Source organism: Tigriopus californicus, chromosome 8 (assembly GCF_007210705.1).
Source record: "Tigriopus californicus strain San Diego chromosome 8, Tcal_SD_v2.1, whole genome shotgun sequence".
NCBI lineage: Eukaryota > Metazoa > Arthropoda > Copepoda > Harpacticoida > Harpacticidae > Tigriopus > Tigriopus californicus.
Window position 1 is genome coordinate 2,514,618 of NC_081447.1, and position 25,012 is coordinate 2,539,629.

Sequence of the window (25,012 nt, forward strand, 5' to 3'; positions counted from 1 at the left end):
TAAAGGCAATGACGCCAACCACATTGATAAACATTGAAGTCTTTCCTGCCCTATCCGATAAGAAAAAAAGTTCTTAGTAAGTAAGTATCTAGAATATATTTTAATCCAGAGTCGTTTTCTTTCAGTTACATACCTATGACGATTACTTAGGGATCTCAAATCTAGGTTTGATTTATATTCAGTTTCTCAACAACAACTTTTATACCCTACTTACTTCATACAAATCCCTGAATAAAGCATTATCGTCATCAATTACAGTTAGGATCGCAGTCCAACCTTTCTAGAATTCCAAGTATCTGTAAAATGAGAAACCTTATTATGGACATCAGACAAATGAGACATTTTTGTTGAAAATGACTCAAACACGATAATTTGTCGAATATTTGACATTTTGACCCAACTCGGAATACAGAATGTTTTAACGATTAACCGAATCGCCAATGTCCAAATTTCGCAAATGCTCAACAACATACTTTTAATCTGCAAGTTACCTTATTCTAAAAGTCGCAAGATCTTAAAACAATAGCCTTTGTTACGTTGATACAGAGATATGCTATCTGAACCGAATCCTTTTTGGTCGGAACAAATCATTTACATAACGAATGTTTCTTGTTGAAAGATCTTGTTACTTTTAGAAGAAGATAACTCAGAGAACATAAGTCTTTACCTGTTAATAGGCGAATTTTTTCATAAAGACTATTCAGTAAATACTAAGTCAGTAAATAGCAATCTTGTCGTAGTGTAAAGTGAACACAGTTCTATCTAAACATAGTAAAAAGTTGTTCCACTTGGATTATCCACTTTAGGCTCAATCCTGCCTCTAAAACTCTTGTAGATTCGAAATAAGGAAACTCAAAATGCCCCAAGTAAAGACAAGTTCAAGTAACTAAGTAATATATTCGCATGTGACGGTGTATGAATGATATTTGTTGCGGAGATATAGAGGCATATACTGTAAGCGAGTATTGAGGGATGTGGAAGAGTAGAAAAGAAATGAAATAACGGCAGATGATTAGGATACAACATATCCCTTCCCGGGGAGGAATGGGATGGAAAATGGGGTGGTATAGGAAATCTATGTACCACAGACGATCTACTCGTCATGACCAGAATAAGATTGCATTGCTACATAAAATAGCCGTTGACTTTAGTTAGAAATCCTGACTAGGACACCAACCAAAACATTCATTGACTAGTGGGGCCGTCCGATACAACATTAGGATATAACACCAACTAAGCCAATCAATTCAGCCATTTTTTCTTGCAGAATAGCCCAACCCAAATTTCACCGGGTATGAGCAGATTCACCCATCAAAAGGAAATTCCAGAGGCCAATTCAGATCTCCAAATCCCAACTCATCTTGAACTTCATTTCCGAGCTCTAGGATTTGCAACTCAAGCTAAGCCCCTTACGTTTTTGGGCAATACCCGCGAGAAACTCGAGACTCTGCTGGTCTCGGTGACATAACTATCAATTCAAGTGAACATCGATCATTCGCCAGTTCTCCAGAACGTTGAACGTGCATGGATGCGTGGATGCATGGATAGATGGATAGATAGATGGATAGATAGACACTCGTAGATGGATGGTGATGTACGCATTCATCCTCCGCCCTCCATTGGAAGCGAACATCATCCTCTCCAGACGAACTTCTCCGTGTTCTTCCTCCTCCTCCTCCTCCTCCTCCTCCTCATTCTCCTCATTCTCGTCGTCGAGTAGTTCATTTCGTCCACCTGGAATCGAGGCCTGAGCAACTGAGAATTGCGTACGTACTCTGTATGTACAGTAGTAGTTGTAGTAGTAGAAGTGGTATGTACACTAAGACAGCTTGCTTGCTTCCTTGCTGACTGACTTGTTCTGTACGCGAGAAGGAAACGAAACTTTCACCGCAAAGTGGTCGATGTCGCTGGGTTGGGATTCGGGAAACAGCTTGAGAATGGAGAAGAACCTGTGAAACTACTGGTGCAAGTTCGAAGGGGCATGAAGAGAGCGAAAGAGAGAGAAAAAAATGGCACTGTCAAGCCATCCGATCCTATTGTAAACGAGTGACACAAACTGTGCCTGGCGTTGACGGGAGGCTCCCATGCGTCAGTTTGGTGGCTTTTTCGAGACCGAAGATTGTGTTTCGAGAATGAAGAGAGAAACATATGTACTACTACGTACGACATGCACGGGAAAAAAAAGTTTGGACTCGACAATCAACGGTAAATCTACGACTGATGTGAATGGTCAGCAAATGCATGTGGATTGACAATGCAATTTGTGCTAGACATTGACGAGTATCATGAATTTCGACTTGCATTTCATTTCGCGATAGGTCTTATGAACGGGATCCACCAGTTTGAACGTTTCTATTAGATTAAGTTGCAGTAGATTTTTTCCCATTTCTCTCGAGTCATTCTGACAGTTTTTCATAACTATGAGTCAAAATTACTAACGCTTTCATAGTTTTATTTAGTTTCTTTTGTTCGGAGAAATGCAAAGTCGATCTGGCCAACCTGAAGAAACCTTTGGCAAAAGCTTGAAGTTATTCTTGCTTATATGAAGCTTTCCATCAATATCCATCAATAAGTGGTCTTGGAGAGTAGGAATCAATACATGATAAAAGGTGAGTGAGGCATGGCTAATTGTCACTTCGAAATAAAAGCAACGATCTTTGCCAAAGACCCAGAAAAAATGGGGCATGTATGCACTTTACATTAGACAAAACTTTCCTTCCGTTCACGCCAGAATCGCCAGTCTAGGTCTATGAGGTCCAAAATACAAATTTGTGCTTCAAGTTTCTTTACAATTCCATGATAATTATAAAGCAACAAAACAAGCAAACCTAACTTTGTAACAATAATTTCAAAAATGCTAAATCTAGTCTCAAAGGTAATTTCGACTATTTTGGTGAAAATTGGTACCAATTAAGATACAAACCATTATGTATCGTCACATAATTCCAAAGGACTCATTGATAAGTGTCAAATTCTGCTAATTGTTTATGATTGACACCATTGAGACTAATCTTCGGTCTCCTTGACTTGAACTTTTAAGTCTTCAAAACTACCTACAACATAATCCTATTCCTACATTGGATCGAAATGGAGAACATGCAATCTACAAATTACTAGGGCAGTAACAAGAGAGTTATAGTATTCTATGCCTTTTTTTGGAAAAGGAACTGTAATCCATTTGCACTAAAAAATGGCGCAATTATATTGGTCCTAAAATAATTGGTTAATTTTTTCGACCCTCTTTTTTTCCGTTTCTCTCTAGGAAAAGTTCCGCTTTTGCTTTTGAAGCAATATTCCGAGATACTATTGCTGAATATCAAAACAATATGACCCCAGGAAGAAACAATTAATAACAAAAGTCAGAGATTATCTGGCCGTCAGAGGTCGCGTGGGGGGTGAGTGCATAGAAACCCAGGATGACCCAATGATCAGCTCGCAAAAAAAAACAGATTCGGTTAGTGTATGAACATCAGTTTTAGTTTGAGCTACAAGATGCAAGGTGCCCAATTTAAAAAAAAACCTGGTAATTAAACAGGCTACAATGGGCGCAATAACGTAGCTAATTTGAAAATGGTGTTCCTACAAGTTCCCAAATCTAAGAGCCTTGCTCTAAATCTGGTCAACCTGAAGAAACCGTTGTCAAAAGCTTGAAGTTATTCATGCTATTTGAAGCTTTCCATCAATATCAGGTTCAAGTGGTCTTGGAGAGTAGGAATCAATACATGATAAAAGGTGAGTAAGGCATGCCTAGTGGCCTGTGCAAAGCGTTTTGTTCTACCCGTAACTTCAGTTCTACGCCATGCAGCATTTCGCTTTGTTGGGATATCTCCTCTCTAGCTCACTCTAGTGTCAAGCATTAGAACGTGATCCCGACGGATGCTATTGGTATCCGCTCATTCCCTGATTTGATGAGTATGTTAAACCATGCTCCTTAGCCTTCCTCATTTCCATGTTTACGTATATGTCTGCATCTAAACTGTGATTAGGTTATGTGTGATTAAATACTTCATTTTTTTTGTCGAAGTACCACTATTTCATTGAAGATTTTTTCTACGAAAGCTCCAACAATTGACCAAATGTGACTCAGTTAAAGAGGCCTTTTGCCTTTCATGACTTTGTTGAGATAATTTTGAGCGGCCACAGCAATCAGTTCTAGTCGCTTTGAGCCAAAGCGCATATTCATAAAATCTATTTCATGCCGCCATAGGGCACATGGCCTTTCAAATATTAGACATCTTTTGTCTTTTTGGATATAGTATGCTTGATAGGGTGCAAATTCTTTATCTATATTTGGCATACATATGCCATGAGATATTTCATACCAGATAAATTGATGTAAAGCCAAAATGAGAAAATGAACCTGAAATATTTGTCGTTAAGATTTTAAGAGAAATAGCTGTGATGAATAATGTCATCGAAATTTAAGAGAAGTAATGGTGTAAATGATGTTTCATTTTGGCTGAGGATCTGAGGTACGACTTATGGCGGATGTAAGATCCGCCATGTGTAGCAAGTCAAGAGAGGGTAGTTGACCGACACTAAAGCATTGCTAAATGACATTATGGAAAGTTAAAACTATATTATTCTGATAAAACGGGAAACAAACTTAATTGACCTAATCGACTTGATATGATAAATACCAATACTTTTTGCAATATATCAGACTTCGAAAATACGTGCACTACAGAGGACTCTCGCGAGCTTTTGGAGATTCACGGCACTCGTGCTAGCGCCCTCTCTTGTCTCAATTACGAAGTATTCAGTTTCAATTATTAATATTATTCTCATTTCAACAGAATACTCATATCCCGAGAATATAAATCCAAACTATACGCTTTTGAATAAATGACAAAGGGCTCATCAATACTACCAGAGATGATTACGAAGTCATCAAGCACGTATTTCAGAAATTGCGCAATAGCTTTCTCCTGAGTCATCATCCGCCCCAGAAAGACCCCCAAATGAAAAGGGCTCTCCTCAACTGAACCGCAAAGACAAAGGCCTTCTCATTTCTCAACTCAGTCAAATTTCAGGTATATTCTCCTTGAAATAAAGGCTTTCACGAATTAAAGTCCATCCACGTAGTTTATGTCCTATCTCAACCGAATTTCAGCCTGTCAACCTGGATCCCGGGCTGGAATGGCTGCACGTGGCTAGCCAATTCAGCTTGTTTTATCTGCTGGAGTTCTGGTCGTATACATGGAACACATACTCCTCTCCACTCTGGAAATTGTTCAACATTGCGTCATCTTAAACTGAATCCTCTGAATCCTCCCCCATTGAATCATTCACTCCTCATTTGACCCTTCCAAGGTAAGTTGCATCATGCGTTGTTGTAGCTGTTGCTCCAAGAAATTTCCAGACTTTAAAGACACGTAGACTTACTATTTGTACCACTATTGCGCCATTTCTTTCTTGTCTGGCATGGCTTTAATATTGGCAGTATTGGACAAGTTGTTCATCCCTGAACTTTGTTTTGTGTAGTGTGTAATGAATGGTGGTGTATAGTGTTACAGTTCCTAATCCGTGATAGTGTGTGTGTATTACAGGGGATCATTGAGACTTTTGGACCACTAACTCGTGACAATATGGGTCCCCGCAAGAACTCACAAAGTGGCAATGGCAATGGGGACAATGAGTATTTATCCCGACGTGCCCGGAATAATGAAGCCGTGAAGCGGTCGCGGGAAAAGGCCCGCCAAAGGGCCCAGGAGACCCATACCCGAGTGACGAAACTCAAGACAGAGAACGAGATGCTGGAGGAGAGGATCAAGCTCTTGTCCAAGGAGCTAACATTCCTCAAAGACATCTTCATGGCACATGCAGGTGGGTGGAAGCTTGAAGACCACTATGAAGAGCTAACCCCCAGTCGGGTGACATTTTTTTCTGTTGTTTGATGAATGACGTTAGGAATTGAGAAAGAGGGAACGTTTTTGCATGGTTGTCCGGATTTATTTCCCTGAAGTTTTTTTCCTACCAAATTCGCAAAATACTTGATTAGGCAATGTCTTCGCATTTGCCCTTGTAAGGAGCGGAGGATTGGCTTAGGCTGAGAAATACTCAAATGTGAAAAATATGCTCCGATAGTGTCTGATTTTTCTTTAAATATATCGCCATAGTCCACCTCGTTGGCTGAATAAATCACTCTAGGAAGTGTTATCCCTCAGAGGATCAAATTGAAGATTCATTACTTTGTTGTCTTTAAATCGATAAATTCTGAACAACAAAAGGAATGTGCCTGTAATAAAAGATGATCGAAAATGATATCTTTAAGTTAATCCAAACTCGAGACTAGTAGAAAAATATAATTTGGTTGTCATGCATTGTTGTTTACATCTAGAAACCTAGTGCTCATTCACACATTTATACTTCCAAAAAAAGTCACTTTGTCGCGCTAAAATGTATGCCCGATCCGTTGTCCTCGAAATTCAACATTTGCCAGCATTTTATACGTTTGCCTTTTCTTTGAACCACACACACACATGCTCGTTCATTGCTCATTTGGAATTAATAAGCCTAAACGTACGATCTGCCGGTAAATTTAGAATTATCCTCCTTTACCTCAAAGTTATAAGAGTGATGACGATGATGATAGCCCAAAGGGCCCTCAACCGAAACTGAAAGCCTTTCGCTTCAGATGTAATTCGGGATATCCTTGAGTGGTTCACATGCAGGTCGACAAGCACGAAGATCCATGGAGGAATTCGGAAACATTGCCATCGTAGAAGATGTCTTTAAACGTGTCAAGAAAACTTTACATTTTCAACAACTGATGGCTCAGGGCCAACTCAGGCGATCGCAACTGAACCCATAGCCAGAGAATTCTACTATGATTAAAAATAAGACTCACGAACTTTAATATCGGTCAAATGCAGTCACTTCCTCTAAATAGTCGGGAAATGGTATGCTTCAGGGCCAATAGATAAAGCCCAGCTATCGCCCAGGAGGCACTTTTTCAGGCAAGGGATTATTTAGTCGAGACATCTTTATTTTTTACCTGTCTTAATTAAAGATTCACTTCGAGATCCCAGATTGATCTCTTCAATGATCCATAACTTGTGCGTATTACCTCAGGTTCCTCACATGGATTATGTTTAGACGACCTGGACATCAAGAATCTTCTCAATGACGACGAGGATGACCAGTTCAACAATGATAAAAAGGTTTGCTACCAGAATGGCGCATGGACCACAGCTTCAAGTTCGAAGTCCCATTGTGGATCCGATTTCTTGTCGACACACTCTGATCGACCTTTTTCTCCATTTCATTGTTTCAGGACCAGATGAGCTCGAATTACTCCGAAACCAGTAACCAGTCCCAATCCGGAGGTCTCTCATGAGAGGGCTGATCGCATCTCATTCCAAGATAATCATGGGTTGACGAAGGAAATCCAGTGTCGAACTGCATTTTCTTGACGTAATTTGTACAAGCATTGTGTACATCTGTTTACTTACTACCTGCCTTGTTGGAGACTTTGATGGGTGAGCTAAGAAGCCCTCAAATGACCCAAATGTGTGATTATTCGCGTGGCTGTTGAATTGGTATCAACGTATTCGATGCCCTATTCGATCAACAATATGCATGAAATAGAGTGAAAAATTAAATCTTATTATGAAAAGGTTCTATTGTTGTTCAATTTCCCTTTGAAATCAAGTTTGGGTGTGTGCTCTTGTTTGCATGTCCAGATTTACTTCAAGCAACGAAGCATAACTCCTGCAATTTGCAATTCAAACGCTTTCCGCTCATTTCACATTAATGTTTAAGTTCAGATCCATTTGCATCAAGATTAAAAAATCAAACTTGATCCCATCAAAAGAAGTGTCATTACTCGTGTTAGTCTTTCTACCTCGAACAGGGGAGTCCTATTTCCATTGAAACGATTCGAAGAGGATGTCATCCAGGCCTGCCTGATCTACCACACATCAAACAAAAGACACGAGGGCCCGGTTTAAATGAAAAAAAAAAGATTTCAGGTAGACTAAGTTGTTCAAAGTGTACGTACGTACTCGCGACTTTTGAGAGTGACGAGACCATTGAGCGTCTCTCATGCAGTCTAAAGGTGGTATAAGCGGGGGCTCAACCGCTGCATGTTATGTTACTGAACGTTCACTGCCTGGTGTAGGTCATGTTAGGCCAGTTATAAAACTTTTGAGCACAGATCCATTCCTGTAAGTGGGGCGCACATGGAGTTCTAACGAAGGACATCAAGTGAATCGTTTGTAAAAGGATGACCCCTGAAGAAAAGGCCACCTCATGCGGGTTGTTCAACTGGAGGCCCACCTATCTTCGGAAGTGGGCCTCGGCAAGGCTGTACCTGGCTCTTTATGTGTGTACGGGCATTTTCCAAACCATGATGTTCTCGTATTTGTCAGTGGTCTTATCAACCGTCGAGAAGAGATTCGGATTGAAGTCTCAAGATGCTGCTTGGCTCTACTCGGGCAACGAAATTAGTCAGATCTTTTTCATCTTTGCCTTGCCATTTGTAGGGCGAGTCAAACGTCGACCCCTGTATATGGGACTGGCCATAACGCTGGGCTCCCTTGGGTGCTTCATGATCTCCTTGCCTCACTTCCTTGGGGACAAATCGTACGAACTGAGACAAGAGCAAAGTAATGTGAACTTTGACAGTGATACTTGTCTTATCAATGGAACACGGGCTGATTCGTGCGCCAATGGGAAGGCTTCCAAGGATTTGGGAAGTCTGGCTATCATCTTCATGGGGATTTTTCTTATGGGCATTGGAGTGTCATTCTTCTACTCATTTGGAATTCCATATGTCGACGACAACTCGGACAAGACCGATTCCCCCTTCAGATTAAGCATTATCCTTTGCTCGAGGACCATTGGTCCGACATTGGGTTATATCCTTGGGGCTTCCATGCTGGCCATCTACATTCATCCATCCCAGACACCCGACTTTGATCTGAATGATCCAAGATGGCTGGGAGCGTGGTGGATTGGATTTATCATCATTGGAGGACTTTTGTTCGTGTCGTCCCCATTCCTCACCCTTTTCCCCCAAAGGTTACCTTCAGGCAGCTCGGACGCAAAAATGATCCAAGAGCAACGGGGTAAGGATCCGGAAACGGCCAAAGAATGGCTCGAAGAACTGTTTGGTGTGACAAGGAGGCTAGTAACCAACAAGATATGGGTCCTGAACGTGTTTTCCACCGTGTTCGTTCTCTTTGGATTCATTGGCCTCGCAACGTTCATGCCGAAATACTTGGAATACCACTTCAGACAAAATGCATCCAAGGGCGGCGGATTGGGCGGATTGGCGAACGCCTTACCCACCGCAGTTGGCATGTTGGTCTCGGGTTATTTTGTTGGAAAGCGGAAGCCCTCAGCTAAATCCCTGGCTGGCTACTGCGCCATCGTTGGAGGGTTTGGAGTTCTGGCTGTAGCCTCCCTGTTATTCCTATCTTGTCCCAAATTGAGTATATCTGGGGTGACCACTCAGGGGAACGTTTTGCCGTGCAACAATGAATGTCAATGTGCTTCCGTCGACTTCCATCCTATTTGCTCAATGGACGGGCAGACAAATTTCTTCTCACCTTGCCACGCGGGTTGTCAGATGTCTCTGGTTGAAAGACTTAAAGATGGAAAGAAAAAAAAGTTCTTTGAAAACTGCTCCTGTGTGGCCGCTCATTCCGAAAGAGAGAAGCTCTTAAGAGCCAAACCTTGGTGGGACCTGAAGAACCAAGCTGATCAAGCTGCCGATGGTGACGCTATTCGACCCCTCAAGTTTTTAGATGATACTTCCACCGTCATATCAAGTGCCGTAGAAGGATATTGCCCTTACGATTGCAAGGGAGTCTTTTACGGTGCCCTCGGCATTCTACTGATAATTGCCGCAGTGGGAGCCTCGACCCGTGTCCCAAACATGTTGATATCGTTACGAATGATCGATATTCAGGATAAAGCTGCCAGTCTGACACTACAAGTATCCGTCTTCAGTTTACTTGTTTTTCTGCCTAGTCCCATATTGGTTGGAGCCCTCATTGATAGCACCTGCGAGGTGTGGGCGGAAAAATGTGGCGAGACCACCAATTGCCTCGTCTATGATACTGATTTGATGAGACACTATCTCTTCGGAATGATGACTATCTGTATGTTTTTGGGCTTCCTGTGCGATGTCGGGGTCTGGTACTACATTGGGGATTTGAAGGTCTACGATAGTGAATATGAGGATGATAACAAATCCGTAGTATCGGGGTTTGGGAAAGACCCAATTGACTTTGTCGATATCGAGCTGGAGACCAAACACGTGACCTTGTAGAATCATTGTCGTGCTTTAAATTGTTGTCTTTTTTCGGATGTTTTATTTTTAGCCCATTTTTGTCCTCGGCAACTGCATCAGATTTTAGACACACATATATACATACCTATAACAGAGAAATCCTTTATTTTTTTCACTAGGAGCTACCTGTCTTGATGCCGCGACCGAGGTTACGTGATGCCAATAGGTGCAAAAAAAAATAAAGGAAAGAATGTGCTGAGTAACACTTGTCTGGCAAAGCCTAAGTGCTTCGATTTAGCTCATAAAGATCTCTCACCAAATTGAAACCATGTTCAAAAATTTAAAAGTGCGTGTGTAAACTGTTTTTAACCGCGTTCCATTTTATCTTGGGTACTTCTTTTCCTCTGGTTGTATTTGCCACAAAGGATGGGAATTGCCTGAAAAATAACAATGTCGAGCTTGAAATTTATGGTTGCCCATTTGGTTGGTTAGGAACAATTTCAAACCCAGGTGTAAATGATGGACCTGTCGAAAGATTGTCTTGAAGGTCCCCCCCAAACGATCCAATAACAGTTCTGGGAAACGTGCCCTCATTTTGGTGGTAAATATTGCAGCTCCAATGGAACAGAAGACTTTTAGCTCTTACTTGTGAACGAGTATAAACATGAAAGGCGACGTGATCCGCGAGCTTGTAGCCTCAGGCGTTTTGACCGTCCTTGGATTGGGCCTGGTCACGGAAATTTTGTGGGTTGTTCAAAGGCCAGACGATATTGATTGGAGAACCTCATTGAGAGGACAACAGAACCAATTTCCACCTCACATCTGGCCCTCGATCTCCTCGTTCTTCTCCCTTCAAGACGAAAGTGACAAGACAGCCCAAGATCAACAGCCAGATGAACAACAGACCAAAGACGAAATGGACATGGCCGACAACACACACCACCCACGAGTGGGACCATTAGCCGAATTCCATGTATATGATGATCCCGAGGGTGAAGATGACATAGAAGTCGAATGGACATCTACAAGGTAAATGACTGCTTAAATGAACATGGAACATGGAGATCCTTGCTCTCGGTGCCTGTATCTTAATTCAAATTCTCTGAGGAGGAGCATTCATATGTATGTGTAGGCCCTTTGACATTGAATCTAAAACAAACTCTAAAAGGGAACGTGAAACTTGTCCAAGAACACAGCTCGCTCACAATCAGCATTTCGGTTTCAGGTCGTTTTCTAGTCATCCATATTCAACGTACCGCCGACAGCGTCACCCTGCTGATGATCCCATTTGCATAGGAATGATCGTCAAGAATGTGTGGCGACCAGGCAAGAAGGGTGTGAAATTGAGGCAACAGTTCTTCACGGTTCTGAGAAGTATTCTGCGACAGTCCCGTCGCAAGTCACTTCACTTTGTCTTTCTCACCGATCCCATTAGTGTTCCACTCCTTGATCCCATCTTGAAGAAGTACCTTCCCATCGACCTCAACGGACTTAGTTCGATTGGTTTGAACGTGACGTATGATTTCTTTGACGTTCAAGCTATCTCCCGTCGCTTCTCATCTACCATCCGTCGACTCAAGCCCAATTTTACTTCGGGCTCGGTGGAAGCCGCCAAATACAGAGATGATCTCTTTATGATCGGTCCCTTCTATCATCTCATTTTTCCATTCCGTCGCTTTATCATGCTTGACATTGACCTCAAATTTAGGATAGACATCCAAGAGCTGGACGCCCAATTCGATCTCTTTGAGCCAGAGATTCTGATGGGGGTCGGTCTGGACCTGTCTCCTCATTATCGACACGTCCTTCGCTATTATCGGGAACAGAACCCGGGAACACACATCGGGGAACCCGGTCGATTCCAGGGCCTTAACACAGGAGTGGTTCTCTTCGATTTCGAAAAAATGCGAACCAACGTGGACTTCAATCGGATGGTAATGAATCACGAGGGCGTGGTGGACCGCTTGTCAGAGAAGTACATCTTCAAAAGCCATTTAGGGGACCAATGCCTCTTCACTCTCCTGGCTTTGGAACGACCGGAATGGTTCCATGTTCTGCCTTGTGAATTCAATTACCAGCTAGACACTTCGATGATGCGATATCCGTTCCTTCATATCTTTCAAAGCTATCATAACTGTACGGCCTCGCCAAAAATCTATCACGGAAACGGGGGATTTGAAATTCCAGAAGAAGACTGAATAAATAACAAGAATGCCATTTCAACGTCGTCAGATCACAGGAAGACTTTATTCGGGCTATAGCATTGCCTCCCTATAAAGTTACCGAAATACCGTTCACCTCACCAGTAACCTCAAGAAGAGGCCACCATCGTTCAAAAATGCATCTGAAATACACACTAACAGTTTCACAGCTGAAGTTCGGACCTGAAAGTTTCATTTCCAGTGGCAAAGTTTTCCTTCATTTTCATCTCGTTCAGGCGCAGATGGTCGCCACAGAGAAATGGGAAGATTTCATCTGATGCGTTTGATAGGTGGATCTCATTCCATAAAAAAAGTTTCTTGCTTCCCGCAGAAAAAGCCCAGAGAGGAAAACGAGTCGCCAAATGAAAGTTTTTGTGCCGAAACTAAGCCAGCCAATTTGCTCACTAGAAGATCGTATCGTCGAGTTTCTACACACATTGGAAATGCAAATACAGTAGATAGGGGAGGATTCAGTTTATAAGGGGCACAAAAAAATCACAATTCGAGAGGAAAATCATGCTGCTCGATGGATTCATTATTTCACGTCGAATACTTCAATCTCTCTCACATGGATCATCCTTTTCCAGGATGAAGTGTGTTCCCATACATCTGACAAGACTCCTGAGCAAGAAGATCTTCGTTCTCTTTCTCCCTCTTCCCGCTTTTATTAAAATTCCAACCTCGTCTTTGAGGTTCGAATATTGCGAGAACCCGGGATATTGTTTTCAAAACTGCTACTCACTGGTGGTTTGGTTTGCTTGGTTGGGTGGTTGGTTGTACTCTTACCACGTGGTCTTATGATAGTCGAACCCACTGTGGACTAGAAAAAGGAGCTTTGTCTGATCCTTTGAAGCGAACAATGAATATATAAAAACTGGCTCAGTCGACGGAGATGTTCTTCGAAAAAAAGTAGCTTGGATGTTCTTTCAGCATGTCCGTTCCACTGTTTGACAATGACCCTCACGACTCGAATGGCAAGAAAAGGGGCAAAATTGCCCATCAGGAAAGAATAAATCAGGACGAAGCTCGAAATGCCAAGTGCATGAAGATTTAGAATGTGCATTTGGAAGTTGTCCCTCGATGTTTGGGAGCGGTAGCAAGAAATGAGTCCATAATAGCACGTTTGACTTGGAAATGGGAAGGACTTTCATATTTGGTGCGTTGACCTTGAGCAAAGGAAATTACTATTGTGCTCCACTATTTTAACCAGCATCTACAACAGACCCTTTTTCTCTCTCCAACTTGGTCCATTCTAACATGGAACACTTCTTTCCCTCCTCCTCCTCTTTACTCCTCACGTCTTTGGTTCCAGAAGTGGAAATTTTTGGGTTGCTTTTGTTCCCTCCACTCCTTAGGGCCTCGAGTGTCTGTCCTTCAAGATTGCCATTGGTCCTGCCTTTTAGAGACCTGAACCTTTTCTTCTAAGCTATGGGCTCCACCTTTGTTTTTTTTGGTCCAAAGAGCGAAAGAAACCCCTCCTTCTCATAGCTCTTTTTTATTGGTTGAAAGTAACATGGGGAATGACGAAGGCATAAATGCTGTGTCGAGCCTCGTCCATTTTATTGGCCGAGGTCACCAAGGTAACAGGTCACTCACTGTCAAACAGCCCCAACGAGGCCTCTCCACTGTTTTAGGAGTTAATGGAACCCGTAAAGATGTCACTGCGAAACAAATTACTTCCTCGGGATTTGTAGCACATGTCGGAGGCAGCCAGTTGGACAGTCAGCCCGCTGCTACCAGGTCGTTCACAGCTTCGTGACAATTTGATTCCCCTTTTACAGAGACACTATCCCATCTGGAGGAACCGGTTCTTGTCGATTGGCAGTCGCCCCAGACTGTTACAAAAAAAAACCGGGAGCGAATCGGAAATCCAGCCGTGAAAGCGTTTTCTTTTTCTGCGTCGTCGTCTTCGCCTTCCACTTCTTGTGGAAATGAGGGATTCTGCCGCGATCTTGGTCTTCATTCAACTTCCTGACTTGGCTGGGATGTCGGGATGTCGAGGAAGAAAATCCAAAGTCGTAGCAAATAAGGAGGCTCCAACTTTTGGGCTTGAGCTCAGCTTGGAGGCAAAAGTTAACAGAGGGAAGACACAAAAAGCCACATTCCCGCCCAAGCTTTGTGTGTCAGCGAGACATAAGGCTTCAGGAAAGTTGATACACCACTCTTTTCCAGCACTTGCTTAATCATCCGACTCCCGAGTTCTGTGGCAGCCGTGATCCCCTTGAGATTTGCCTCAATGCCGAGTGAAGCGCCTAATTTATCACTCTCTCGGCTCCCACTCCCATTTCATCCCCTCTGATGTCCATGTGTGCTGTTGTACTTTGAACTCGCACTTCAGCCATCAGACATGATAAACTTGGCATGTGAGAATTTCATCGTCGTCGGTGCTATTTGTGCCAAATGGATCCGGACTCGCCGTCTGGCTTGACTCTACCGGGGGTTTCTCAACCCGGGCGTGATGTCAGGAGTTTCCATGATTGCCAACAGGGCTCCCTGAGGTAAACCCGGCTGAATCGGCTGAGGGCCGAATTCCTGTCACAACACTGGCACTCCCGTTGGCATCAGTCATGGTTGTCAGTACCACAGTCCGACCGGATGGGCTGGGGACTGAAATTTTCACTTCGGGCTGGCTTATGGAAGATGTCTCGAGGATCACCTGAGGCAAATCGTGGCCATTTCTGTGCTTGATGGCCACGCTGGCAGATACAGGTACCTCGTTGGACACGGATTTCTTTCGATTCTCTTGGTCCAATAGCTCGATGGCATTGGCGAGGCTTGAACTCTGCTCCTCATCCTCGTCATCATCGTCATCTTCCTCACGTTCTACAACAGTGTCCAGGCCGAGTTCTGGCATGCATCCAAACCGATTGGTTGGGACCTTCATTCGCTCAGAATCTGGAATATAACAATGGCACTAATTGATACATAAACCAGAGGTACGTAATAGCATATACACTAAGTGGACTCTTCTCTGAGAGTCAATTGGAGGGTTTCATTTTTTATGCAAATGATTTGGACGGGTTTAAACCTGAACGAACAAGAATTTTAATGAAATGATTTTTCTCACGTGCACATCCGTCGAAAAAGTTTTCCTATATAGTAGGTGAATGAAGATTAATCCTTTGAAGCAATGAGCTTTTCTATTCCGGCCCAAGAGCTTCATTCAAAAGGGGAACTTGGCGAACTTAGCAAACTTGCAAACTTCTCCTTGTCAAAGTTGGAAAGTAAAACAAAACTAGCATGTATTTTGGATTGCATTGACATCATTATCATCAGCAACAACGATAATAGCATGATAGTGTACTGTATACGTCATTACGTGAATTGGACGAATTTTATTTTTTGGTCCAAATCTCAGATAAATGCATCTTGCGTTCTACCGCAGCTTATAAATGAATACTTCCCTAATCTCCCATCTAGATTTAGCTAGGGGATTCCCATTTTGGAATAGAATTTTTCCAACCAGTCCAATCTTCTGCTTTTCATCCCCAGACAATCTCCAAAACAGATTTAATGTCCCATGATTACAACCAAACATGGAAACCCTGGCTCAATCGAGGTCATTCATCTTACTCCATCCATTACAATAACAATGTCCTTCCTTGGCTCGTCCAAAATTTTGGCGTCTCTTTTTACCTGAGTCCTTGCTTCGTCCCACGGTTTTTGAGGTTCCAATTTTGTTGGCGAGGGAGAAGAGGCCAGCTGCTCCTTGTTGGTACGCCGATCTGGAAGAAGAAGCCCGGAAGATTCGAAATGAGAAAAATATTCAAATTTTTACTTTCAGTCGTGATGGTTGGGAAGTGTAGTATACGAAGGCAAAGTGGTTTTGGTTATGAACGCCAGGCGGTACGGTGGCCATTCAAGTGGTGCGAGGGGAGAACCGGGATCGGGACAGAAGTGATGATGTAGGTGTTTTCAGGGGGAAATATATTGCTCTGATGGGTGGTGTAGATCATTGGAATGGTCCAAGAACTATAGATGGAATAGGGGTGTGAGAGTCGATGGGTAAATGTGCGTGAGAGCAAAATATGAACAGACGGTGCCCATCTTCACATGATGGAGTCCATAAATAAAACGGTAAATCAGATGCCCTTCCAATCGTCAACATGAAAACAAAAGCAAAATGAGGGTCGTATGGCCAGGATTCAGAGCTCTGTTATATCTAATTCCGTCGGTTTTTGGGTCCATATAATGAACTACTGGCTCAACGTTAGCTTACAGTAATCAAAGTGAGAGCACACTGCATTTGATTAATGGTCCAAGCTTTGCAGTCCAGTCGATGACTTGGCTGCCTTTGCCCAAATAATACTTGGTAGTTTTAAGCTCAAGCCCCTCAGCTCCAATAGCCGCACTGCTTTGCTAGCGTGGATAAAAGTTATCCACGACTTAGGAAACGCCCCTACTTCTTAGTTGGCTTACTTCGTCAGGGTTTTTTGCGGTCCCTTTCCAAAAGGGGAGCTCTTGAGACTTGAGAGAGAGAATAGAAAAAAACAATCTTGAGAATGGGGACCCAAGAATGTATTTGAAAGTAGCATAGGAATGTGCAGACGGTGGCAATAACTACTGTACTACAGTTAATGGCATGTGCCTCTCCCATTCTCCCTCTGGCATACATAGCACATAGTAAGGTTGAAGATTACTTAGACGGCCCTTTAATTATCCCTGTGGCAGAGTTCCGAAGCTCTTTCCCAGCACGTGACTGACCTCACTCAAGACTGGCGGCATTACGCCTGGACTCGAGAGCATTGGGTAATTCTCATTGGCGTTAAACCTGGACTGGAAGTTAGAGGGGGAGGATTAGAGAGCAAGTGTCTGAAAAAGTGTACTGTAGATTGATATTCAGTGCCCGTTTGACTTGTCCATCGAATTGTATTGGATTCCAATAAGGAACTTCACCCTCGGTGTTCACCAAGATGATTTGGAACACTCTGTTACTGGCACTTTCTTTCTTGTGATGGAACAAGGTGCTGGGAAAACGGTCCATTCTAATTCCATTCTGACGTCAGTCAGGGGAGTTGGGGATGCACGAACCGAACGAAAAGAGGCGCATTAGTTGGGATTATTTTTGGCCATGACCACAGTGCAACTTTGGGGAAAAACAGTGGCTGTGCTATTGTCGTGTCACGATACCAACAGTATTACCTACGACATTTCTTTTATTCGATGGAGGTAACCACAGATGTGGGTTCCCGGAAATCCGAGGGTATGCTTTTCCGTCTAACTTTGATTAATGGGATAATTCGCACTTTTCGAGGAGTCGCTTTCTCAGAGCTCCTCGACAGTTTGGCTTGTCTGCATGCAAATGGAACTGGATGACTTATTACTATTTTAGAGGGACGTGGTCGGGTGTTAGGGCTAGGAGAAAACAGGCTTCATTCCTAAAAGAAATTGGGTCTACCATGGCCCAAGACCCTAAGAAAAAACAGCCTTTTGTTTGGCAGTTTATACCCGGTCATGGGATTATGGCAGACCCGATAGGGCCAAAAACAAGGAGATTAACGCTGTATAATCTCCTGAAGCCTACCTCAAGGAGGTAGCAATGGTGAGGGGATTTTCCTCTCATCAAACTATTCGTAAATTTAAATCGAGCCCTGCAATTCTCGTTCCGTCATTTGTAGTAGTCATTATCTGCTTAGTTTGTGTGGGCTTTACTTTATGTACGTTCTTCAATAAATAAACGGGTGTGTTTATTACCGCTTTGAGAGGGAATCAAAGAGGAGACAAGTGGATAGAAACAGCCGGTCTACAAATAATCTCAATTCAGTTTTTGGGGGTTTTCTTTTACCTTTTTAAATAGAATGTAATGCCCTGGTAAGTGATTCCTTTTCAACGTTTACGATATGCATCGTACCCTGCCAATGACTCATAAGAGGGAGTGTCAAAATTCATTAATCGATGCATTATGAAAATAAGAGCATGTTTTTACAAATCATAAATATGAATAAATAAATCAAAAACGGCGCATTGATAAACTTGCTAATGACAACCAATCTCTTCCAATCTCTACTAGTGATCTTTAGAGGATTCGTTCTACCATCCGACCCAGTTTAACATAAAAATAACATGGCCAAGATGGAATAGAAAGCCATTTCAAAAAGTATTCTTCCCGATGGATAACATTTAGTTGCGATTTTCCTCTTTTTTTTTTTTTAGTATTCTACTATAGAACAAACGCCTGTCCAATTTTTTATGCCTTTTTCTCGTTCTTTGTCGGGAAAAGTAGATTCGATCTGGATAGCCATTGCCAATACTGATATTCAAGGGGAAAACTCCACACTGGTTTTGGTTAAGCCGAATATTTTGGAGGGAAGGTACATATTCCTCCGAGTAGTTTATTCCTTGGGATGCGTCTCAAACTCAGTCAAGGGTCATTTAAGTGCACGAGCGGGGGACAATTTAGGACCGGGGAGGTAGAAATGATTGTAATGATGATGCAAATCAGAGTGGGGTTTGAAACCTTCGAATTGAGGCCCTTTGTCCTGGATGTTGGAATACCTTCTCATCAAAAGCCTGCGCCTGAAAGAAATCATTCGAGGTTATTCAGTGACAACAGTGGAACCCGATGGGCTTCTTTTTTCTTTTGGTCTTCTTTGTAGAGAGCAGTGTAATCCTGAAAGATGAGTCTGTCCTGTGTGTTTTTTGGTTCTGTTTCGAGGCCAGAGGAGGCCGGAAATCGTAGAGGAAATTTCATTATGTTCAGAGTGGACAATTTATGGCTTGGTTCCAGCCATCTCGTGTCCTATCCTACTAGACATGCGTGAGGAAACTCCTAGAATGGGCCTTGTATGTCCCACGCGCTCTCTCTCTATATATATTTATGCGCAAGGCCAAAAGTAGAAATTACAGCAGCTGACGGGAACAAAGCTTAAAGGCGATGGTTGCGGTTAAAAGACAGAGTGTCAACATTTCCGGCCTTTTCCTCGTAATTTCAAGAGCGCTTGTTAGCGAACAATGAAGGCTCGAAAGTATCTCTCGTCTATTTAGCCAGCAGCTTCTAACTAGAAACACCATAGGGATTTCCACCACTCAGTCATCCCCATCATTCATGAAGATAACAACTTCTGAGCGCTAAAATCCAAAGGTCTTAACTGTAGTTTCGACCAGTTCTCTGTTGGTAGGTGGTGTTGGTGAGTTTCAGGTGTTGGTGGTCTGTAAATAGTATGTGTGTTTGGGTGTGTGTTTTGTGGCTAACGAGATGCTTGAAAGCTGTTCCAAAACAAATTTGCTCAGAGCATCTAGCATGACGACAACAATGCCAACGACAACGACGCCTCAAACGACGCCCATATTCAACGGGACAGCACCTCAAAAGCTTGCGTGGCTGGAAATGGCACCCTGCTACAAGTAACCACTATGGAACGAACTCGAGGCCACGACGAGGCTCAGCCTTTGTTGGTGTGTCCCTGGGCACTGAGGACGAATGGAACCTTAATTGGAAATGCTCTCAGAAGTTCAACGGAAGCTGACAACAAACTGCGTCGTCTCTTTTCACCTGTGAACGGATATAAAACGAATTCCCTCAATTTATGAGCAGCCTTAGGCATCCTACTTTCCTATTGGACTAGCTTCTCGTCCACTTTTTTCAACAACTGAACAAGTTGATCCGGGAGTTTGCGGAGAATGTGCATCATATTTTTGCCATCCATAACTTGGGATTGCTCATGTCAGAGCTAAAAGAGGGCTGCTCTATCAATGCTTTTGATTTAGTGTTTGCTAGACCGAAAAGAAGTACAATACAAAGTTTAAAAAAGATGGTTACACAATTCGAGAATTCAGCTCCCACGCAATTTGGGCTAGAGAGCTTTTTCACATCTGTTTGCAGCGTTATGTCTACATTGCTTTGAATACCTTTTACTTTCAACGATATTCTTGTCCTTTAATAACATTAATTATGACACAACTTGTGAACTTAGAATTAACTTTAAATTAGACTCCCTGGAGGACAAAAAAAAAACGAAGTCTGACATCCTAATCTTGTCCCATCGAGACTCACATTGGATCCAAGAGGATCCTCTCTTTGTTATTTTTGGTCCTCAGGGGTGCCCTTGGTATCTCTAATTGGAAAAGACAGTTACTGCCAGCTCAAAGAGAGCTACTCCTTATTTTTGTCATTCTTTCGCTTTGAATGCGACAATGGACGAAATCGTCAAGATTTCTTGTTGTACGAATATGATGGATACACTTCTTCGTCACGAAACGACCCATTCCGCATTCAGTCCACTGTTCCACTTCTTCAGAGCCCGCTATCAGGATTTATGAGCAATGAAAGAAAGGATTAAACTTTCCTCGCAATTTCATTAGAATTCCCAAAAGTTATTTAGGAAGGCTGGCGTGGCTATTTATCTTTTTGTCGGGCCCAGACCTCTTCCCCAACAAGAGCTTTCTTGCCCCAGCCACACCTCACTTCCTACCAATGACAGACTCTGGGAGCAAAAAAAGTTTCTTGACTTTCAATAGTGGTGGTTGTCCTAGATGGCCCCACATTTGGGGGGAAAACACCCAAAAGTGAGGACGAACCACTTGGTTAACCCAAAAAGTTGGAAACAATGCAACCCTTCGCCCATTTTCTCTTTTCCATTAGCTTCGTCCAATGAGAGCTAGGAAATGGAATGGAACTCAATGGAAACCCAAAACTGAGCTGCAGCAATACTACTACTCCTTCAACAATTGGTGCACGTCTTGTCCAGGTCCATGGCAAGACTAGAGAGTCATCAGCATTTATCGTGCCCACCAAGAGCACTGATATGAGCAGGAACGAAGTGCATTTCAGTCTTCTTCTTTTCGTTACCCAGGCTTTTTGCAAAAAGGTGGAAATGTGTTTTTCAACAGCAGAGATCTAATAACGCCGCTTTTCGCCTTCATAATTTCGCAAATACCCTATTTTTCATTGTCAACGAATTCAAGGAGGAAAGAGGAAAAAATGGGCATCATCATTACCTGAATTTGTCTTTGGCCCGAGCCCTTCGGTTGTAATGTCGAAGGAAACAAATGATAGCGGCCACGAGGATCGGAAAGATGATGATGGAACAGACTATCGGGATTATCACAGTTTCTGGGGGAACTAAAAGAAAGAAAAGACACAATTCAAGGCGATGTTCTTTTCCTCATCCTCACATATTTCAAGATGATTTTTTTCCCTTCGAGCTCGCTGTCGCTTGACTGCCACCACACTACTTCTTGAATGAGACGAGAGTTTGTTTGTGGAAAGTTTTAAGTGATTGAGTGCACCCACCCTGCTCCACTCACTCGCCGTCTGTTTCACCAATCCTCCTCTCACACTTCTCGAGAAATATAACTTGGCCGAAAAAAACGTGGAATATGACTCCATCCACTCAAGGTTCGCGAACCTTCAGCTCTTTGGGGCGGAAACTTTCAAACGGAGGTCACGCAAATCCCCCAACTTTCGAGAGGCAGGAGGGACTTACTCGTGGGGTAGATGACAATGGTGGGCCTGGCTGTGGTCACTTTGGACAAAGCGAATAGCTCGTCGGGGCTGAAACCCGGCACAGCCGACTGCGTCTCGTTCTGGGTGGTTAAGTCAACGGGTGACGACAATCTTGGCCGTGCAATCATCATGAAGGGATTGGGGGTGAACTGTTGCGAGTCAATGTTGTCCACTGGCTCAACGCTCTCGGTCATGACTTCAGCCAGGCGGATGCTAGAGGTTCAGAGATCTTCCAAGGGTTCCACACGAAGACTCTTGGGCCATTCCCGAGATGTTGGCGGTGCTTGACTAATCTGAAACAAGGACACAAAGACCTTTGATGTTTCTTTCTTCCAGTTATTATTGAATTGAAACAGGCTTGGAGGTGTATGATTACCGGATGGTGGTTGTTTCCTAGATCTTTATTGATCGTTTGAGGAGGTATTTATAATAAGGGAGAATGTCTATGGCGAGTATGATGGTGGGAACAAGAGTAATGTGTGAATGGAAATTGGATATCGGTGACTAGAATATAGCAGGAGGGTATAGGGAGGGCTTCCTTCGTCAGGCTTGGTAAATGGCCCAAAATTCGAGAGATTGCTAAATTAATCACTTGTTATATATCTTTAAAGCATTGTGTTAAAGTTTAAAATGACATAATACTCAACATGCAATTCAATTCCATATTAAACCACCAATTCCACTAATGTGGAAGTATTATTCCGATCTTTCCACTTTAGTGCGAGGCTACAACGAAGAAATTGTACTCCTATGGGCAGAACGCAAACCCTTTTGGATCAGCTGATCGACCTCACTGGAACAGGCCGCGTGACGATCTGATTGGGCGAATTCGACAGGACTTGACAGCTTTACTTGGAACATCAGGCACCAAAACGTCAATCAATGAAGGATCGGAAGCCGTTCTTGGCCATTTCCAATTTGTTTGATCAAGTGATCCAAGAATGGCCACAATATAGATCACGACTTCGGCTTGAGGAAGCAAAAAAACCGGCAGCAAATGAACAAGGAGGTGTAAATGCCGATTGGTTCTCACAGATGGATCAGAATGGTTGCATCTAAGGTTCCAATCTCTTTTGGACGTTCTTGCTCCATTTCACTACACTTGACTTCATATATATGTTGTGAAGAGAAGCACTATTCATTTGGTTCCTTTGCTCACAGAATAATCAATTTGTTTCAGTTCTTCTGACCCCAGCAGCGGCACAACATAACACATGCCATATGTGACTAAAACTGAACTAATCAGTCATTACTCTGAGTTCCAATCTATTCTATAGTTTCAAACCACATGTGCTTCAATAGAATATCTTTTCTCTGGGTACGCATCCTATGTTGCATTATTTTTGAGCACAAAATGTCACATGGATCTTTTTCCCATTTCCTATTATTGGGCCTTCATGCAAACCGTGCTTTGAAGTTTTACTTTTCCATACTCTCTGGATATAAATATATATGTTCCACGTGGCATGACGACCCAAGAGGCAACAACGGTTGACAGAATGACGGGCAATCATCTAAATGAGTTTTTTTCATGATGTAAGATGCTGATGCTTGCAGTCTACAAACACACGCCACTCTGTGTGTTATGCTTAATCTGGCTGATGGACTGTCTGTATGTACCACTACTGGAACATGTCCAATGAGCCTTGAGAGTACATTTTGATGTTCACCATTTCGGAACACTCGATGTATAAACAAGTCAGTGTTATTTCTACCAGAGTTTGGCCTTCAACTCTAACAGCCTTCGTCCTTTTTTTTGGTCGTACTGCATCGGAGTTACCACTGCAAAGAGTCCCCAAGGAAAATGAGGATGATTGGCTTTGAACAAAAACATGACCAACGGTTTATGGTTTGGTCCATTTCCATCTCCAAATTCGAGGTTCAAGGGAACCAATGGGCTTAGGACTGGAATGCCAATTTTGGCCTGTTTATCATTCGTTATTATTTTCGGCTTGAACGATTCCATTGCTTGATGAGATGTGCTCTCTATCCAGTTGGTCGTAAAAAGCTCTCTCTTGTGAATGTGGGTCGGCATAAAAGTGGTCCTATTGCTTAATTCTTTACGTTCGAGAAGCAAGAGAGTAATGGGAGGATGTGATCGATGGGCGAACACATGAAGGACGTTGCCTCCTTCCAAGGCAACAATGTTTATCCCATCTCAGAGCTGAAGCTGAAGCTGAGGCTAGAACTTAAAGTGCTGGGAGGAACAAATGCCAAACTCAGTAAAGTAGGGCACGTCACACTTTACATCCAATCAGGACCAAGGATCTCCATTATCATAACCCGAATTCACCGTTTTCTTACCTAAGCACATGCGAGTCTCGGTTGGTGGGCGACATGGAACACTTGTCACATCGAGGTCTTTCCACATGTTTTAAACCGTGTGGGACTGGAAGAGCTTTGGAGTCTCAAGAGAGACATGTTTGTCCAGGTCTGCAATCGTGTTCACCACTACATACACTACCACCACCGCCACCACCTGTCAAGTAAAAGCGTGGCTACACGTTCAAATGTGACGGGAACATAGTCCATTGCCTTATTATTATGATTACTCTAATGATGATGTTCCAACGATCAAGCGAGCGACCCAACTGAGCGGAGAAGCCCAATGATCGCTCGAACGGATGCATATGATGTGTTCTTGCACTCGGCGATGGCTTTACTTCCTCGGGGAAAGGGAGAGGGCGAACAAGCGCCTTCAACGAACTCAAGCCACTATTCCCTCGCACATCAGCAGCGGGGTTGTCAAGCATGGAGCATTGGAACAGGCCTTCATTTCCTCTCTTGGAAAGAATCGTCGGTGCTTCATTCGTTCGGTTCCTTCTTTGGTCTTGCCTCTCTTCTTCGTTCCTGTGTAAGTTGGCCTTCTCATCTTTCAGGCATCACTTAGACGGTCCCTTTTTGGAGGGCTTGATCCCTCTCTAAGTAGTCGTGGCATGGGCTTTTGGAACCGAATCCACGTCGTCTAGATTTGAATTCGATACTCTGAATGTCTTTTCTATTTACTTGGCCCTCACCAGTCAGCCGTGAAATACCACATTTGGAAATTCTGTCAATAAAATGAAATTGAAAAAGAACTTATTGGAGAGGGCAAATACATTGGGAAGTGAAAACGCCTCTGGGATG

The 25,012-nt window shown here is 43.0% G+C and overlaps 4 protein-coding genes across 5 annotated transcripts; 3 read left to right on the plus strand and 1 right to left on the minus strand.

Moving 5' to 3' along the window:
* The first annotated feature begins 5,149 nt into the window (after positions 1–5,149).
* LOC131885969 (CCAAT/enhancer-binding protein homolog 2-like) lies at positions 5,150–7,623 on the plus strand. The gene is made up of 4 exons (XM_059234185.1): positions 5,150–5,313; positions 5,550–5,826; positions 7,075–7,163; positions 7,277–7,623. Exons 2-4 carry the CDS (start codon positions 5,589–5,591, stop codon positions 7,337–7,339), a joined length of 390 nt encoding a protein of 129 aa, XP_059090168.1. The 5' UTR covers positions 5,150–5,313; positions 5,550–5,588; the 3' UTR covers positions 7,340–7,623.
* Positions 7,624–7,774: 151 nt separating this feature from the next.
* On the plus strand, positions 7,775–10,448 carry LOC131885966 (solute carrier organic anion transporter family member 74D-like). Its single transcript, XM_059234181.1, has one exon. It carries the CDS (start codon positions 8,228–8,230, stop codon positions 10,277–10,279), a length of 2,052 nt encoding a protein of 683 aa, XP_059090164.1. The 5' UTR covers positions 7,775–8,227; the 3' UTR covers positions 10,280–10,448.
* Positions 10,449–10,574: 126 nt separating this feature from the next.
* Positions 10,575–12,883, plus strand: LOC131885967 (xyloside xylosyltransferase 1-like). The gene is made up of 2 exons (XM_059234182.1): positions 10,575–11,269; positions 11,466–12,883. Exons 1-2 carry the CDS (start codon positions 10,905–10,907, stop codon positions 12,436–12,438), a joined length of 1,338 nt encoding a protein of 445 aa, XP_059090165.1. The 5' UTR covers positions 10,575–10,904; the 3' UTR covers positions 12,439–12,883.
* A 1,037-nt stretch (positions 12,884–13,920) lies between these two features.
* LOC131885968 (uncharacterized) lies at positions 13,921–24,796 on the minus strand. 2 transcript variants are annotated; one of them, XM_059234183.1, is made up of 5 exons: positions 24,191–24,796; positions 21,867–22,179; positions 21,379–21,502; positions 16,078–16,166; positions 13,921–15,336 (listed from the first exon to the last, which is right to left on the minus strand). In XM_059234183.1, the coding sequence occupies exons 2-5, from the start codon at positions 22,078–22,080 to the stop codon at positions 14,903–14,905; spliced, it is 861 nt and encodes a 286-aa protein (XP_059090166.1). In that variant the 5' UTR covers positions 22,081–22,179; positions 24,191–24,796; the 3' UTR covers positions 13,921–14,902. The 2 variants fall into 2 exon arrangements, with proteins under 2 accessions (XP_059090166.1, XP_059090167.1); XM_059234184.1 differs by lacking the exon at positions 24,191–24,796 and adding an exon at positions 22,263–22,571.
* Between the last annotated feature and the right edge of the window lie 216 nt (positions 24,797–25,012).